We start from the raw sequence: 15,507 nt of genomic DNA, 5'->3' as shown, positions 1-15,507 counted from the left end.
GGTCGTAACAAAAGGCAAACTGCGCGTTTTCCAATGGAGCCTTAAATGGCTTAACATTTTAATTAAACACCCATTTTCAAAGACCGACACCAGATACCTGGGCTAAATGAAGCGTTCTACCCAAATTAACCATTGGCTGAAAAAAATAAAAAGCAACTCTCAAAACATGTTCGACCAAGACTAAATGTAGAACTTCTCATTTGAAACATGCGCTTGAAACTAAAAGTTTCAATGTTCATTCAGTTACAGCTCAGGAAAAAAAAAAATGAAGATCCAATCTGGTCATTTACATTTTTTATTAAATCTGTCAGGTTGTTCAGACGGTCTCCTGGATTGGCGGCTCGTAGCCATCTGCCCTCTCCACCTTGGCTCCAGTGTCGTCGCCGGTTGCTTTTGTAGCAGTGCTGGATCCACCCTCGCCGTGGAGCTCCATCAGCTTGACCACTGTGACAAAAAGAAGCAATGTTTGGTTTGAGAAAATCCTTAAAACGAATGCAAATGCTTCTTTGTTCTGTGTTGACCCTTGACCCCAGACGTACAAGTCAACAGTCTGACCACCATTTATGATGATGATGATGAGACCATAGGACGCCGTTCACCCGCATGTACTTGGTGCAAAAGGTGGAATACTTACACTCAAACTTGGGCTTCTTCAACATCTTGACCTTGCGGACGTAGACGTCGTGAAGAGGATAGATCGACTGGCAGGCCTTCTCGATGTCTTTTCCAACACTGTCTGGGATCCTGGGAAATAGAAACATCAAGTTACACATGTGTCATCATCTCCAGATCTAATTTAAAGAAGTCAAAATCTAGCATGGCAACAAAAAAAAAAAGATAAATCAACTTACAGTTTGTTGACGACTTCCTTCAGGTCGTTGGTCTGGACCTCACGGGTCATGATCTCCACCATCTTCTTGCGGATCTGGCGGACCTGCTGGTGCTGGGCGTAGGAGGTCTTTCTGATCTGGTTGGTGCGTTTCTTTGTGAATCCCACACAGAACAGACGCAGGAGGTATCCGTCTGTGGTCTTCACGTCCACGTGGGCCTCGATCATGGTCTGAGGACGGACAGACATGTCAGTCGGGTCACAAACTAACAAAATATGATGAATTCAAATTGCAAGGACAGATGGATAAAACTGTCTTGATCCCTCTGGAAGTCTCCTTCGGGAAATTAAGATAAAAACTGAATGAAAATTTAAGCGACCACCATCCATTATTGCAACTTGACTGGCTGCAAGTACATAAGGGAAATATTGAGAAAAAATACAAGTGACAATATGTAGCTTAATATAATAACAGCATTGGGTCTCAGTACATAAGTACATACTTAAGCAGCTGTAATGACAACATATCCAAGTTCCACATTTACAGTGACAGGGGTGAGAAAACATGAACGCACCAATATTGCAATATTTAAAAAATAAACTGTAAATGTTCAATGGCACTGTATAAATTAATTTTAATTTTCAGTCATTTTATGGTTGTTTGACATTTCAATGAATTGGTGTGAAAACAGATTTTCTAGACATATATTCATAGCTTTTCATTTGTGTTACATTTAACTTCTGGCTCTTGATCTCATCCAAGTTCGCCACAACTAAAAGAACAAGTATGAGCAATGACTGAGGACGAGAGGATACAACCGACTCCAGCAGCTTTTAGAGCTTAAGTTTGGACATAGTTTCAGAATGAATGCAGTTGCATCATGCGATCTGTAAATTCAAAACCATACTCAAGTTCAGACATAACTACAAATATATCCTTGTTACAGTATTGCAATATATAGTACCATGATATGCAGCATACGGCCAGATTCTTGCCAATTAAAAACTCCTAGATGCAAGCTTGCGACACTTAATTTAAAACGGAATGAGCACTGCCTTGAGACTTCCAACAGCTTTCAACTCATGAATTCAATTAATAAAAAGGCTTGAAAATTTGATTCAATTTATGAAATTGATGTAGAAAACTACAACCCAAACTTCCACATCAAGGCTACATTTAAAGCAAATCCAATCTCCCTCACCTGCCATTTCTTGACCATGGAGCACATCTTATCGCGGGTCAGATCCATGCCGTGGAAGTTGGTGAGGCAGTTCTTGCCCTGGACATCTTCGGTGACGAGCTTGAATTTGCGGAAGGCGACTTCGTCGTTCTGGAGGTCCGCAAGGCTCACCTCGTACACACGTCCCTTCAGACCATCAGAGGCAATTTCTATATAGAGCAAAAAAAGACCGTTAGTTTCACTGAAACCTAGATTATTCTAGCCACATCCAAGGTACAATCCACTGGTACTAGCAGGTGCATTTGGTTCAGGACCAGAGGAGAGAAATCCTTCCAGGCTGTTGCTCCTAAGCTTTGGAACGATCTTCCTCTCTTTGTGTTTCATGGAGTCTACCGACTCCTTTAAGAAACATCTTAAGATGTTTTTATTTGTTCAGGCTTTTCCTTGATTTTCTGGAACTCCTGTTGTGTTATCTTGCCCTTTAAAGTATATACTTTATTGAATATTGTTTTGATTGTTTAAGCGCTTTGTGACCCTGGTCTGGAAAAGCACTATACAAATAAAAATTATTTACATTTATATAGTAAACGTATTTGTACATAAAGCAATTTCCGACAGCGGCGAGCATGATTAAGTTTGAGTGATTTGAAAATGCATTACTGGAGGGAAATACAAAACCCCCAAAAATATATACAATTTCTCCATAATATGTGATTCATTCATGTGCCAACAAAACACTTACTGGTTCCCTGAGTCCTGGTCACCAAGGTCTTGCCGAGATTGCGAATGTTGAACATGGCTGGTGCCTTGACATCATACCAGTCCTTCTTGGAGAAAGGGTCCACACTACAGAAGACAAGAAGAAAAGACATCATTTCACCAGAACAGCATCTTTAGGAACAGAAGACAAACGTGTGGTCTTGGCCACGCTTGCTGGATGACACTGGAAATGCTAACGCATTAGCCACGACAATGATATTTGGCCATGGAGACACTTAAACGGAGAAATGTGTCCAACAAAGTTAACTTCTTATGCCTTTTTTTTCAAAGTTGTACTTTTATATGACATGTTTGACTTATGCGTCGCAAGCTAACCCTGCTAACACACCGCTAGCATGTAGCAAACCTACTCCTTAGCCGTGTTAAACAGAAAACTACAGCCAGTTTAACATTATTGTATCGCATAATAGAAGCTAAACAACGCGTGCAAACCAACAGAATTTAATAAGAAATATAAATACGCGTTAAAAAGAAGCGCCGCATGTTAGACTTAGGCCGAGGCCGCGGAGCTCTTGACGTGCAACCACCAACAATCCGGCTAATATCGGCGTCATCCTTCACCCCATCAACGTTTAAGTTTCATCGGGGTATGAAATGGATGTCGATCAATGTCACATCGGTTGAATTTTGTACTTACATCTTCTTTTTGGCACCCTTCTTGCCGCCTTTAGTCAGCCGCTTATTCTTGCCGACTGCCATGTTGGCTACAGGGAGTGAAAGAGAAGGAACTACGAAATCCCGCGAGACATAAAGACATCACGCTGGCGAGACTTGGGTGCATCTCGCGATATCTCGTGAAGTAACTCCGCCTGCCTCCTGTTCGTTAAATTAAGAAAATGAATACTTTAACTTTAAATAGTACATTTAATCCTTGACTCATGAATGCAACATGAGTCGCTTTTAACCCAAATACATCTGCATTCGGAGTTAGAAACGGTTCGTATGAGAAATACTTAATAAATCGCATGTGATGTAGATAATAATAATAATAATAATAATAATAATAATAATAATGTGACGTTTGAATGTATTTTAAAGCCTTTTGGCACACGATCCGTTAATAAGATAAGATAAGATAAGATATCTTTATTTATCCCACAGTGGGGGGAGAACATAATTACAGCAGCTCAATTTACACATTCAAAAAAAGTTGTATACACAATAATAAGTATACACATTAAAAGTATTATAAAAGAAAAAACAAGTATTTGTTTCTCACTTATTTTTAAATAATACCGTTTTTCTATATGTTTAGATTTATATAACATTATCTTGTTGCATTAAAATAGTTTTTATTCAATTGGTATATATAAATAAAAATAAACCCTGCAGAAAGGAAGAGACAAACACTAATGCATTTGATTAAAGAAATAAAAATAAATAAACGCTTTGCAACTCTTTGATTTCAGGTCATTATCTCTGACGCAGGGATCGGGTCTCTCGGGTGATGTTACCGACATCCATGACTCCCAGTATTCCCGAAGGCTATAAGCCGATCTCTGAGACCGAAGGTTTCATGTTGGCGTTATTGCAACAACAACAACCATGTTTGTGTGGAGTGAAATCATTAGAGGCCAAATACATGTCCATTTTTTTAATAGTAGAGTTCACCTTCATGTATTTGCTTCCCTGCATCATCCCAAAAGACAAGAGGTGTACAGACCTGTCATTCTGCTTTATCCCGTCATTCCTATCCTTGCTGACACATGTCATTGCTGTGTCTCGTTGTATTAGGACAGAGCTTTGTAAACACGTCAACAATCTTCTCCAACGAATAAGACTAAATAAAGCTTTTTGCCAGCATGTTTAAAGCACAAATCAAAGCATAAATAATGAAAAGGCTATTATCTTGTGCTAACCCTTAATAATTAAAATATAAAATAAATGAATGGAAATGTGTTGATAGTTTTATTGTGCACTTTAGTATTAGTTGGCAATTTAGAAACACTGATAAACCTGTCTGTCATTGCATGACAGGGGACAATATCTTATGAAGATCATTTTCCATATGGACTATATGCCATTAACACTATCTTAAAACGGTCAGAACAGGAGTCCGTTCCGGTCGCTCCAACATGCCGTCACTTCCGGTTTCTTATACTTCGCTTTGTGGAGAGAAATGCTCAATGCAGAGTGTCACGGGTCGTTTATTCGCCGCTTCAAGTCAAACAAAATACAAGCTTTACGATCGATCGGACGCATTTTCTCCCGGCGACGGTACAGTTCAATAGCCCCGGGAGAAACGGTCTCGAGCTGTAGAAACATCGCGATATTTAAGGCAAATTTCCCGCCCCGGGGGTCGTCTTTTCCGGGGCAAATGGTTCTTTGGCCCCTGTCTTTCAGCCCCCCCTCCTGGATGTGTCCCGCTTCGTTCTTTTTATCCACGACCCATGGTGTGAAAAGACAGACAAACAGACGTTTTAAATAACCGGTGTCATGTCTCTAATTCTGTTTCAAGCTTGTCTTGAGACAGTGTAAATCAGTTTGAGTGAAATGTTGATTGTGAATGTGTATTCAATCTTACAATCTTAATGTCTGCTATGTGTTGACAGTAAATTGTTTTCATTTGCAGCTTTTGACATTTTCAAAATGAATCATTTAAAAGTTGTTTTGCAATAGTTTTAAATAAACACCAAAAAAAATGTGTGCCTGAAATTCAAAACAATTTGTGTGCATTTAAAACAAAAAAGCACATTTCTTTTGACCATGTACAATCCCGGTTCAACTACAATCAAATATAGTCAACCAAATTATAAACTACAATCAATGATATTCAGAGGTAATTTAAAACTGTAATTTAAAAATGTCCAGCTGATGAGAAAAGTCTTCTTTGAAATTGAAACAGGTTCAGGGGTAAGAAAAATTTTGACCCATTATTCATACTTTTCTGATTATTATTTTTGGATATTGGAACATTATTTATGACATGTGTTCATTTATATGTTAATTTGTATTTCATTGGATACTTTTTTTTGATGTCATGTGAGCTATAAGTGAGTCAAGAAAATCATCCGGAACGAAAAGAAACTTTACAAACCATGAGTCACAAGAGGTCTTGTGAGGCAGACTTCTGTCACGCCAATGGTTTCAGTCCGTCATTCATTCATTCATTCATTCATTGTCTACCGCTTTATCCCGGGGTCGCGGGGAGACTGGAGCCTCTCCCAGTGTCATAGTGCGAGAGGCAGGGGACACCCTGGACAGGACGCCAGTGTGTCGCAGGGCACACACAAAGACAGACAACCATTCACACACACACTCATAGCTACGGACCACTTCCCCAAGTTCTCAATCAACCTCTGTATGTTTTTTGGATTGTGGGAGGAAACCGGAGTGCCCGGAGTAAACCCACGCAACATGGGGGAGAACAAACTCTCTCTCTCTCTCTCTCTCTCTCTCTCTATATATATATATATATATATTAAATCACTCAAATATACCAATAACTGGTGGAAAATAAATATATAATAATATACAAGTAATATTTACTCGTATATTATTTTTTGTATTTTTTTTCAAGAAAATCTAAAACTGCTTCCTTTTCAATGAACAGCTCAAGTAATTCGGTGTAGACTCTAACTGTTTGAAAAGTGAGCTAAATATGTATATTTTAAAACTTAATAATTACTTTATTCTCTCTCTCTCTCTCTCTCTCTCTCCCTCTCCAATAATATATATATATATATATATATATATATATATATATATATATAAATATTAAATAACTCAAATAAACCAATAACTGGGAGAAAGAAAAATCGCATAATATTTACTCGTATATTATTTTTATTTATTTTTCCAGGAAAATCTAAAACTGCTTCTTTTAAAATGAACAGCTCAAGTAATTTGGTGTAGACTCTGTTTGAAAAGTGAGCTAAATATATATATTTTAAAACTAATAATTATTTTATTCTCTCTCTCTCTCTCTCTCTCTCTCGCCATATATATATATATATATATATATAAAATATTAAAGAACTCAAATAAAACAATAACTGGGGGAAAAAAATCGCATAATATTTACTCGTATATTATTTTTATTTTTTTTCCAGGAAAATCTAAAACTGCTTCTTTTTAAATGAACAGCTAAAGCAATCCGGTGTAGACTCTGACTGTTTGAAAAGGGAGCTAAATATATATATTTTTAAAACTTAATAATTCCTTTTATTCACAGACTCTTACTGCGCATGCTCCAGACTCGGAGCTCCACTGTCATGGCGCTGACAGGCTGAAGCTACCGCGGGGGTAAAAATCAGGAAGAGATCGCAGCAGCGCAGCCGGGTTAACGTCCACATCCAGGCGACTTTTTTTTTTTATTTCCCCACCTCGGGATTGAAGGATTCTTCCCTCCTTTTCGCCTCCCTCCACGGTGCCACGACCGGGACCTTCCTCCGCTTGACTTTTACCTACGGACTCACTTACCTGTCAACTGTCTCGGCGGCAACTTCGGGGGATTGTTCAACTCCGCCGGGTTATCTTTTGTGACCCAGTTGCGGAGAACAGTCCGGGTCAAGAAGAAAAAAAAACAACAAAAAAGGGGGTCGTGGGTTTACCTGGAACACCTTTTCTAGTTTGAACGGGTGTCAAGTTACTCGTTGTGACTCGGGTGACATTCACGAAGAAACACGAAGAAACTATTCTTTTATTTTTGACTTTTTTTCTTTTGAATGAATGGCGCGTGAGACGTTTTTACTCTCGAGAAACCACACGAAGGGACGATAGTTTTTTTTTTTTTTTTCCAACCAGCTGCTGATCCACTATCGAAAGGGTGAACAGGTGCCTCACCTGTGGACGCCACCTGTCCTTCCTGTCCTTCCGTAGCCATGGCTAGCGAGGACGGTTCCGAGACACCGGGTGGTACCATGTCGGTCCACCCGGCGCTGCCGATCAGGGGGATACGGATGAAATTCGCCGTGCTCACCGGCCTGGTGGAAGTTGGGGAAGTTTCGAACCGAGACATCGTGGAGACCGTCTTCAACCTGGTAAGCTGATTTACCTGAGCTGCACTAAGAAGGCCCTGAGATGGCTGACGTGCTGGAGTAGTATCAGTACCCGCGAGTGACGTCACCCTTTATTGACATAGTTTGGACACAAGTGCTGGTCCAATATATTGAGAAGATAAAAAAAAGAAGGGGATGAAGAACATCACATTTTTTTCCCCCCATTTTCCCACCTTAATTGTGGGGTCAGTCATGTCACTGCAGCGACCGCTTTATTATCTGTTGTGAACAATGTTACGTTACATTATTACATTTATTTATTACAAGTAACTACTCTTTATGTTAAAATAAACAAATATCTGGCTAGTTTACCAGTGGCACTGCTGGGGAAAAAGTACATTTATTGTTGCTCTGTTTTTATTCTTTCAAATGTGTATATATAGTTATTTATATATGTATGTATATATATATATGTGTTTATTTTTTACTGTGCACTTTTGTTGGGGGTACAAAGTAAGAATTTCATGGTACGTATGACAATAAACGACAATAAACGCTTTGAATCTTGTATCTATACCAGTGAAAATAGTCTTATATTTAACTTGGAGAATAAAAATTGCAGTTAATGATAAACTAAATGTTTATGATGCTCCTTGTTTAGATACAACTAAAAAACTATAGTTAATATATAATATAATATAGTAATAATCTAATAATATAGTTCTACTATAGCATACATAATACAGAGTAAACTTAATTATTTAAAAACTAAAGGACCATCTGAGATACTTTGATAGGTATCGCAAACGGACACAAATGCAACGCAAAACAAATAAATAAAATAAAGCTTCTACATTATAACCAACGTTATGTATGGAAAGAAAGTGAATTAAGGAAAATATAGTTTATCAGTTTCAAGTTCTACAAAATCATCAGTGTTGATTATTTTTAAAAACTAAAAAAAGAATCTTCTGTACACATGTTTTTTGAAGTCTTGTTTATTTCTCTATACCTTCATTGTTGCACCTTGTTGGCCGACTGATGCCAAAACAAACTTTAAAAGTGTTAAAACCTCGTTTCTCTTTTGGGTTGTTGCTGCTGGTACTGATTTCCAGGAGACGCGTTGATGGGTAAACAAAGTCCAGCCATCATAGCGCTTGATAGAGGAGGGACATCGGAGTCGATTGATATATTTTTTTTCTTCCAACGACGGAGCTCTACGTGTCACCAGGAAGTGAGATATCGACGACCGTTAAACAATCGAGATCTTCTGATGGGCTGACAATAAATCTCATATTTTTTTAAATCCTACTAATAAAGTCGGATACTTTTGAACATAAATATCATGATTTAAAAACATACACTAATATCATGATAAAAAAAGTCTTGCGTTACATTGTTTTCTCTGCATATTATCTGTTGAAAGTAGAATTTAGATTCCAGTGTTGGTACTTTTATCTAATTTGGAACTGGACAAGCCGGTCGGAAAGAAGCTTCTGAGAACAAACGAAATGCAACATAACTCGATTGTCTCTTATAAAACCGTCAGGAACGAGTTCCTTATCTCGGCTTAAACACTGGCGTCTTTATACGTGACCGTAAAAACATAAATGAACTTTGATTGGTCATTGAGTTACATGTAAACACTGCTTAATACGAGCTAGAGTAGAGTAGATCGCAGTTACCGAAGTCGTCTAAAAGTAATTTTAATTAAAATATTCTGCATTAAACCTTTTATCTCTTGTGTCATTGAAGGGCTGTTTTCCAACACTCATGGTTTTACATTAACTGTAACAATTGATCTGATGGTGAAAGTCCTGCACAGGAATGAATGAATGAATGAATGAGTGACTGCTACAGAAAGAATGCGCTTTCGGTTAGGAAAGAGGGAGGAGATGAATGGAGATCCTGTAGGACAGCTTTGTCAACAGTGGAACACGAATGGAGTCTTGGAGAAAGGTGTGAAAGCTAGTCGGTGTTTAACTCTCAAAAGTCTTTCTTGTAATGCGATAGTTTCAATATGACGACGTGTTCTTTGACTTCCTGTTCGTCATTCAAATAGAACCTTCACGTTAGGCTCGTGGAATTCATAATTTAAGGTAGATGTTACTTCAGGTTGATGTATCACAGGCGTCTATTCTTTAGTATTGCTGTCAACAAAGAGTGGTTGAGGTGAATGTAATGTAACAGGCTCAGCTTCACAGTGTGCGACGGGCTCCGTTGAAATAATATTTGCTTTTCTCATGAGATGTTTGGTTTTAAGTTGACTTTGGTGTCATATTCTTTATTGGTTTTGTTAATCAAATCACACCCAAAAAGTATTTTCTAACTTGCATTTTTAAGTCGAAAATGATCCTTGAACTTAAATTTAAGATTTCCTTAAACTATTGTAAGTAAGTAAGTCATTTTTATTTATAAAGCGCTTTTCCAGACCAGGGTCACAAACCGTTAAACAATCAAAACAATATTCAATAAAGTATATACTTTAAAGATCAAGATAATACTGATAACACAACAGGAGTTCCAGAAAATCAAGGAAAAGCCTGAACAAATAAAAACGTCTTAAGATGTTTCTTAAAGGAGTCAATAGATTTGAGTGTCTCTTAAATTGACATTGTATCATCAGTATGTGTCTGTTTGTACTAAACTCTCTTTTCATTGAACTATTGACATTAGAAAATGATCTTAAGCCCCGCCCACTGAAAACACTTCTCGAGATAAAATTGTATTTACCATAACCACGCCCACTCTGCTGTGATTGGTCAAGCAGGGAGGTTTCCACCTCCGAAGGACCTGCTGTATAAACAAAGCAGGGCGTGACCGGAGGTGAAGCCGACAAATCCGCTAATCTTGTACCAAGTGTAATTTATTAGTGTGGTTTTAGTTGCAAATATGTTGTTGAAATATTAATTTAGTTACATTTTAAGTTATGGTCAAATAACAATATTTTTTTAATACAAAAAATGCTTACTCATTTACATAATTTACTGTTAACAAGGGTCAACAAACAAAGAAAAAATTGAAATAACCAAAAACTTGAATGCTAGTGATTTAACGTTTCCGATTTTCTATGATCAACCACTTTGTGACCAAATTAACTAGTTTCACATTTGCAATCGGATCGAAATGACTTTTTCAATGTTTGGTGAAGCTTCGTGAAGCAGTGTCATTATTTTCAGAGTCCACTAGATGGCGGTCTCTGCACTATTTTCCTTTTGTTTTGCACAACTGTTCTAATGAAACATAATTTTTAAACCGATGGCGCCACCTACTGACCTCTAAACAACACCTGTTTCATGAAGCTTCACTACCTACCACCACTTATTCCGCTTTCTTCATCGTTTAAGTTCATCTTTTGCTCACTGTTGTCGTACATGTCGGAGATAAACATCTCATTGAAGCATGACGGGTCTACTGTTCATCGAGCTTAATGTCCAAAAGTCAGTCTAGTGTCGACTCTTAAGGAAACACTTGGAGTTAATGTTTAATTTTCTGTTTGAGTCACTCGTCTGCTTGTGTTTTTTTAATTATTTTTTTTAAGGCGATCAAAGCCTGGTTTGTATAAACACCTGTGACTTGAACAATCAGACTAGAAATAATAATGAAGAAAAGGGATAAAGACGCGTCACATTCGAAGAGAGTTGGATTGTGGGAATCAAAAGCCGTGAGTATCCGTCTGTTGCTAAGTGATATTCTCCCATAAATCTTTATTTCCGTTTGTTAAAGGTGGGACTTGATCTATGCATTAAGGTTGAGTTGTGTATTTCTTTGTGTCGTCCGGCACAAAAGATTCTTTATCTAGAACTAATTAAAGCTCAGTGGTCGGTGTGAGACTCACTTCCCTGTCGGACACTGGAGATGGTTAAAGAATTCAGCGTCCCCCCCCCCCATCATCTTACCTGCAGGACTAGTCCACTTTGAAGTACATCAGTGTGAACAAGAGACAATCACTTCTTTGTCTCGTCTGAAGTCGTCCTCATTCCCTGATAATGTTTCAAGCACAGTGGGTTAACAAGGGCTGAGCATGAAGATCCCAAGATCTGAGTTTTTAGGTTGGAAAGCCTGAGGTCATTTATATACTTATGTATTACTAAAATATTTATGGGTAAAGATGCAACATTGCACCTTATTCAGAAAATCCAACATTGTGGCTTATTTCTCCTTAAACTATTGCATTTATTTTCTTCATAAAAATAACTCTGAATCGTAAACTTTTCTAGCCATTGTTAACACAAAATATGCTTTTTATTTCTAGTAGAATTTCCGGATAAAAGAATGGAATGGGAAAAGGCACAAAGGAAGCAATAGAAAAATGGAACCAACCACCCAAGTGGCCATTCTGAGGTCACATTAATATGCATTTTTATTGACATTTTAAATAAAAAAACTGTATTTTTCTTAAAAAAACAAACATGGCAACCTTTCAAAGGAAAATGTGAAAATTGAATAGTAATTAATTGAATTCACATATGTATATAAACTAAATGCAGAATAAGAATTCAAATGGGAAGTTGTTGAGACCATTTGCTTTTATAGGTTAGATATTTTAAAATGATTAATAGATGCATCAATAATATGTCAGAGTACAGATTGGAATCCAGTAGGAGTATTGGAATCCTACTACTACAGGTAGGAATTCCAATCTGTACTAGTACAGATTACTAGCAGGATTCCAGATCCTACTAGTACAGTTTGGAATCCTACTACTGAACTGGGATCTGAATATTTAAATTCCAATCCGTCCTAGGAGGATTCCAGATTTTACTAGTGAATTCCAATCTCTACTAGGAGAGATTGGAATCCTGCTACTGTAATGGGAAGTTCGGATTACATCTAAATTTTTTGGAAAATGGACTGAATTATGGAATTCCAATGTACTAGTAGGATTCTAGATCCTGCTGGATTCCAATCTGTACTGTGACATACATTTGTTTGTCCTAACTGCACGTTAATCCAATAATAAACATGTTAAATGATAAATGCAATAGAAACAATCTAAGGGCAAGATATACTTAGTACCATAGTTGGGTAATAAAGACTCGAGTTTACGAGTACTTGGGGAACCTGTCCACTAAAAACGTCACAAATATAATCCGAAAAATAAGGGCGAACCCGTAATGAGCATCACAAAACTACGACCAGATTAACACTGCTTATTCAAAATCTCTTACAATTGAACATGGGATGTTTCAGAGCGACTAAAGGATCCAACATTCAATTGAATGCTGAATAATGCAAAAGCTAACGCATGTTGTCAATTCAAATATTATCTCAGAGTGTCAGTATTCCGTTTCTGGTTTCACGCTTCATGGTATGATCATGCACTACTGACGTCGATACTTGAGAATAGCTGTCAGAAGAAGAATTAATTGTTAAGATCTTCATCTTCCGTGTGTCTTCTCAAAATAGCTCACACAAAACCTGAACTTGCTCTTTGATGCAGGTTGAAACACTCCAGAGGACTTTGTGTCCCAGAATCGACAGCTACAGAAGTAATGACACCTCAAAAATAATAAGAAAATATTCTTCCGAATCCTGTGTTTCAACCGTGCAATAAATGAACAAGTTACTCTTAATTTGCGGCTATCCACGCGATTGCTCAGGACGTACTTGTAAGAGGCGAGACAAGATGGTGTCGGAATTAAAAAAGAGATTTAAAGGGTTTTGTGAAAACAAAACCTTGGTTCACCAGGCTCATGCTGCTGCCTGATCCTGATCGTTTGTAACGTCGGGACGCTGTGTTGCCCCCCCGCCTTGTTAAGTTTCATCTATATCCAGACCGCCCCCCCCACTCGATTTCAAACAGCCTTTTTTTTTGGGTTTATTTCAAGTAGATACTTGAGCTGGTCAAGTCAAACGCACCACTTTGTAGACCTGGCTCACTAGGTAGTTAAAATGTGGCACCCTTTTTATTTGAGTATATTTTGGCTGGATCCAGTTCATTATTAATATCATCCTTCTCTGAGTAAAATTCTGCTCTTAAATGCAAAAGAAGAATCAGTTATCGCAAACTCGACTTCTACCCTGAAAACATTGACAAAACACCTTGTGAATTACGTCCACTTTGCACATCTTGGCTAATGCTCTTCGAATATCTAATCTTTCATTCCAGACTGGCTCTTGTCTAAATATTTTTTTTTGATGAAGCATTTCTCAAGCAAACGCGAATGTTTCGCTGGAGATTTTAGTCGGCCTCCCTAATGACTGTTTCCTGACCAGCCCTTTCCTTTTGTTGACCGTGGCAGTGATAACCGTCTTCACTCCACACTGTTGTCATAGGACCAGAGGCTTGAGACTCCCGGAGAATAAACTCAAGACACTTCACTCCAAAAGATCTTTTTTTATACTTATTTTCAAAAACAAGTATTGTTTCCCAGTCCAGGGTTAAAGTGAGTTTGTCTTGATAAAATATTTGGTGAATCTTATCTTATCTTTTATATTCTGTTGACCTGGATTTTTGCGATTGATCAAATGTTTGAACATCATGGACATGTAAGATATGGAATGTACCTCGGTTTTGAAGCCAATTTTCAGTCTTCCAGTTGAGCAAGATTTGTAATTTGGGTTCATGTATTTATTTGGCCGATGAAACCACACTTTTACACATTATAATAAACAAGATAATACACACTACCGTATTTTCCGGACTATAAGTGGCTCTGGAGTACAAGTCGCACCAGCCATAAAATGCATAATAAAGAAGGAAAAAACACATATAAGTCACACTGGAGTATAAGTCGCATTTTTGGGGGAAATTTATTTGATAAAATCCAACACCAAGAATAGACATGTCATCTTGAAAGGCAATTTAAAATAAAAATAGAATAGAAGCAACAACATGAAGCTGAATAATTGTACGTTACGTTACATGACACAACTGAGAACGTGCCTGGTTTGTTAACATAACATATTAAGAGTTATTCAGATAACTATAGCATAAATAACATGCTAAGAAGTTTACCAAACCATCCGTGTAACTCCAAATAACTAAAATCCAATGAAATCTTCATCCTCTGTGTCACTTTTAAACAACTCCGGAGGTAAGGTAAGGTAAGGTAAAACTTTATTGATAGTATTTTATTTTATTATTTTATTTATTTATTTATTATTTATTTATTTATTATTTATTTATTTTTTATTTTAGTTTTTTATTTATTTTATTGATAGGTAGAAGATGCGACGCTTCCTCTTCTACGTCGAAAATGATCAACACAGGCCTAGAGCGCCCTCTTGCGGTTTAGTGTGAAAATAACCTGTCAAATGATATACCGGTAATAATGTGTTAATAATTTCACACATAAGTCGCACTCCCGGCCAAACTATGAAAAAAAACTGCGACTTATAGTCCGGAAAATACGGTATATTGTCAGTCTTTTGAACCCTTAAAGTGTAACTTATAAACAGGAATATAATAAAGAAGGGAAAATATACAGTGTGTCTATAGTGAAATAAGTGGACACCAAGATGTTTTTTAATCTTGTTTTTTAGGGTGTGAATGTGACTTCTGATATTTCCTCCAAGTGGACACTTGATGTATTGCAGCAATTTAATACCCATATGTTGCCTGTTGGCAGAGACGCCATCATAGCTCAAGCTAACTGGCAAATAACTAAGCTATTAAAACTATGAGTCCGTTGATGGCTTTACATTTAACATGGAACATTTACTTACTTTTTGAGGGTTCTCAGGATGTTACTGTCCATTTGAATATTTTAAATACATTCTGAGGCACCAAATATTGGCAAGGAAGTTGCCGTTACAGCATAATGAAGCCGAT

The 15,507-nt window shown here is 37.4% G+C and overlaps 2 protein-coding genes across 7 annotated transcripts in view; one reads left to right on the top strand and one right to left on the bottom strand.

Moving 5' to 3' along the window:
- Positions 1 to 281: 281 nt before the first annotated feature.
- On the bottom strand, positions 282 to 3,564 carry rps3a (ribosomal protein S3A). Its single transcript, XM_087808138.1, has 6 exons — positions 3,428 to 3,564; positions 2,753 to 2,856; positions 2,032 to 2,219; positions 852 to 1,060; positions 635 to 744; positions 282 to 444 (listed from the first exon to the last, which is right to left on the bottom strand). Exons 1-6 carry the CDS (start codon positions 3,487 to 3,489, stop codon positions 317 to 319), a joined length of 801 nt encoding a protein of 266 aa, XP_087664264.1. The 5' UTR covers positions 3,490 to 3,564; the 3' UTR covers positions 282 to 316.
- A 3,451-nt stretch (positions 3,565 to 7,015) lies between these two features.
- lrba (LPS-responsive vesicle trafficking, beach and anchor containing) overlaps positions 7,016 to 15,507 on the top strand; it is a 218,069-nt gene continuing 209,577 nt past the window's right edge. For all 6 annotated transcript variants that reach the window (XM_087808002.1, XM_087807992.1, XM_087808010.1 and 3 more), the window contains exon 1: positions 7,016 to 7,772. In XM_087808002.1, coding sequence (XP_087664128.1) covers positions 7,614 to 7,772 — 159 coding nt within the window. In that variant the 5' untranslated portion in view covers positions 7,016 to 7,613. The remainder of the gene's footprint in view (positions 7,773 to 15,507) is intronic.

The sequence above is a fragment of the Callionymus lyra genome, chromosome 1, assembly GCF_982586985.1.
Source record: "Callionymus lyra chromosome 1, fCalLyr1.hap1.1, whole genome shotgun sequence".
Classification (NCBI taxonomy): domain Eukaryota; kingdom Metazoa; phylum Chordata; class Actinopteri; order Syngnathiformes; family Callionymidae; genus Callionymus; species Callionymus lyra.
Note: the sequence above shows the minus strand (reverse complement) of the source record. Positions and strands in the feature narration are given on the sequence as shown.

Excerpts from the sequence above, each read along its gene's own strand:
- rps3a (XM_087808138.1), bottom strand. The coding sequence starts at position 3,489 with ATGGCAGTCGGCAAGAATAAGCGGCTGACTAAAGGCGGCAAGAAGGGT. Across the intron at positions 745-851 it reads AAGGAAGTCGTCAACAAACT|GATCCCAGACAGTGTTGGAA; the intron begins GTAAGTTGATTT and ends TCTATTTCCCAG. Across the intron at positions 445-634 it reads GAAGAAGCCCAAGTTTGAGT|TGGTCAAGCTGATGGAGCTC; the intron begins GTAAGTATTCCA and ends TTTTTGTCACAG.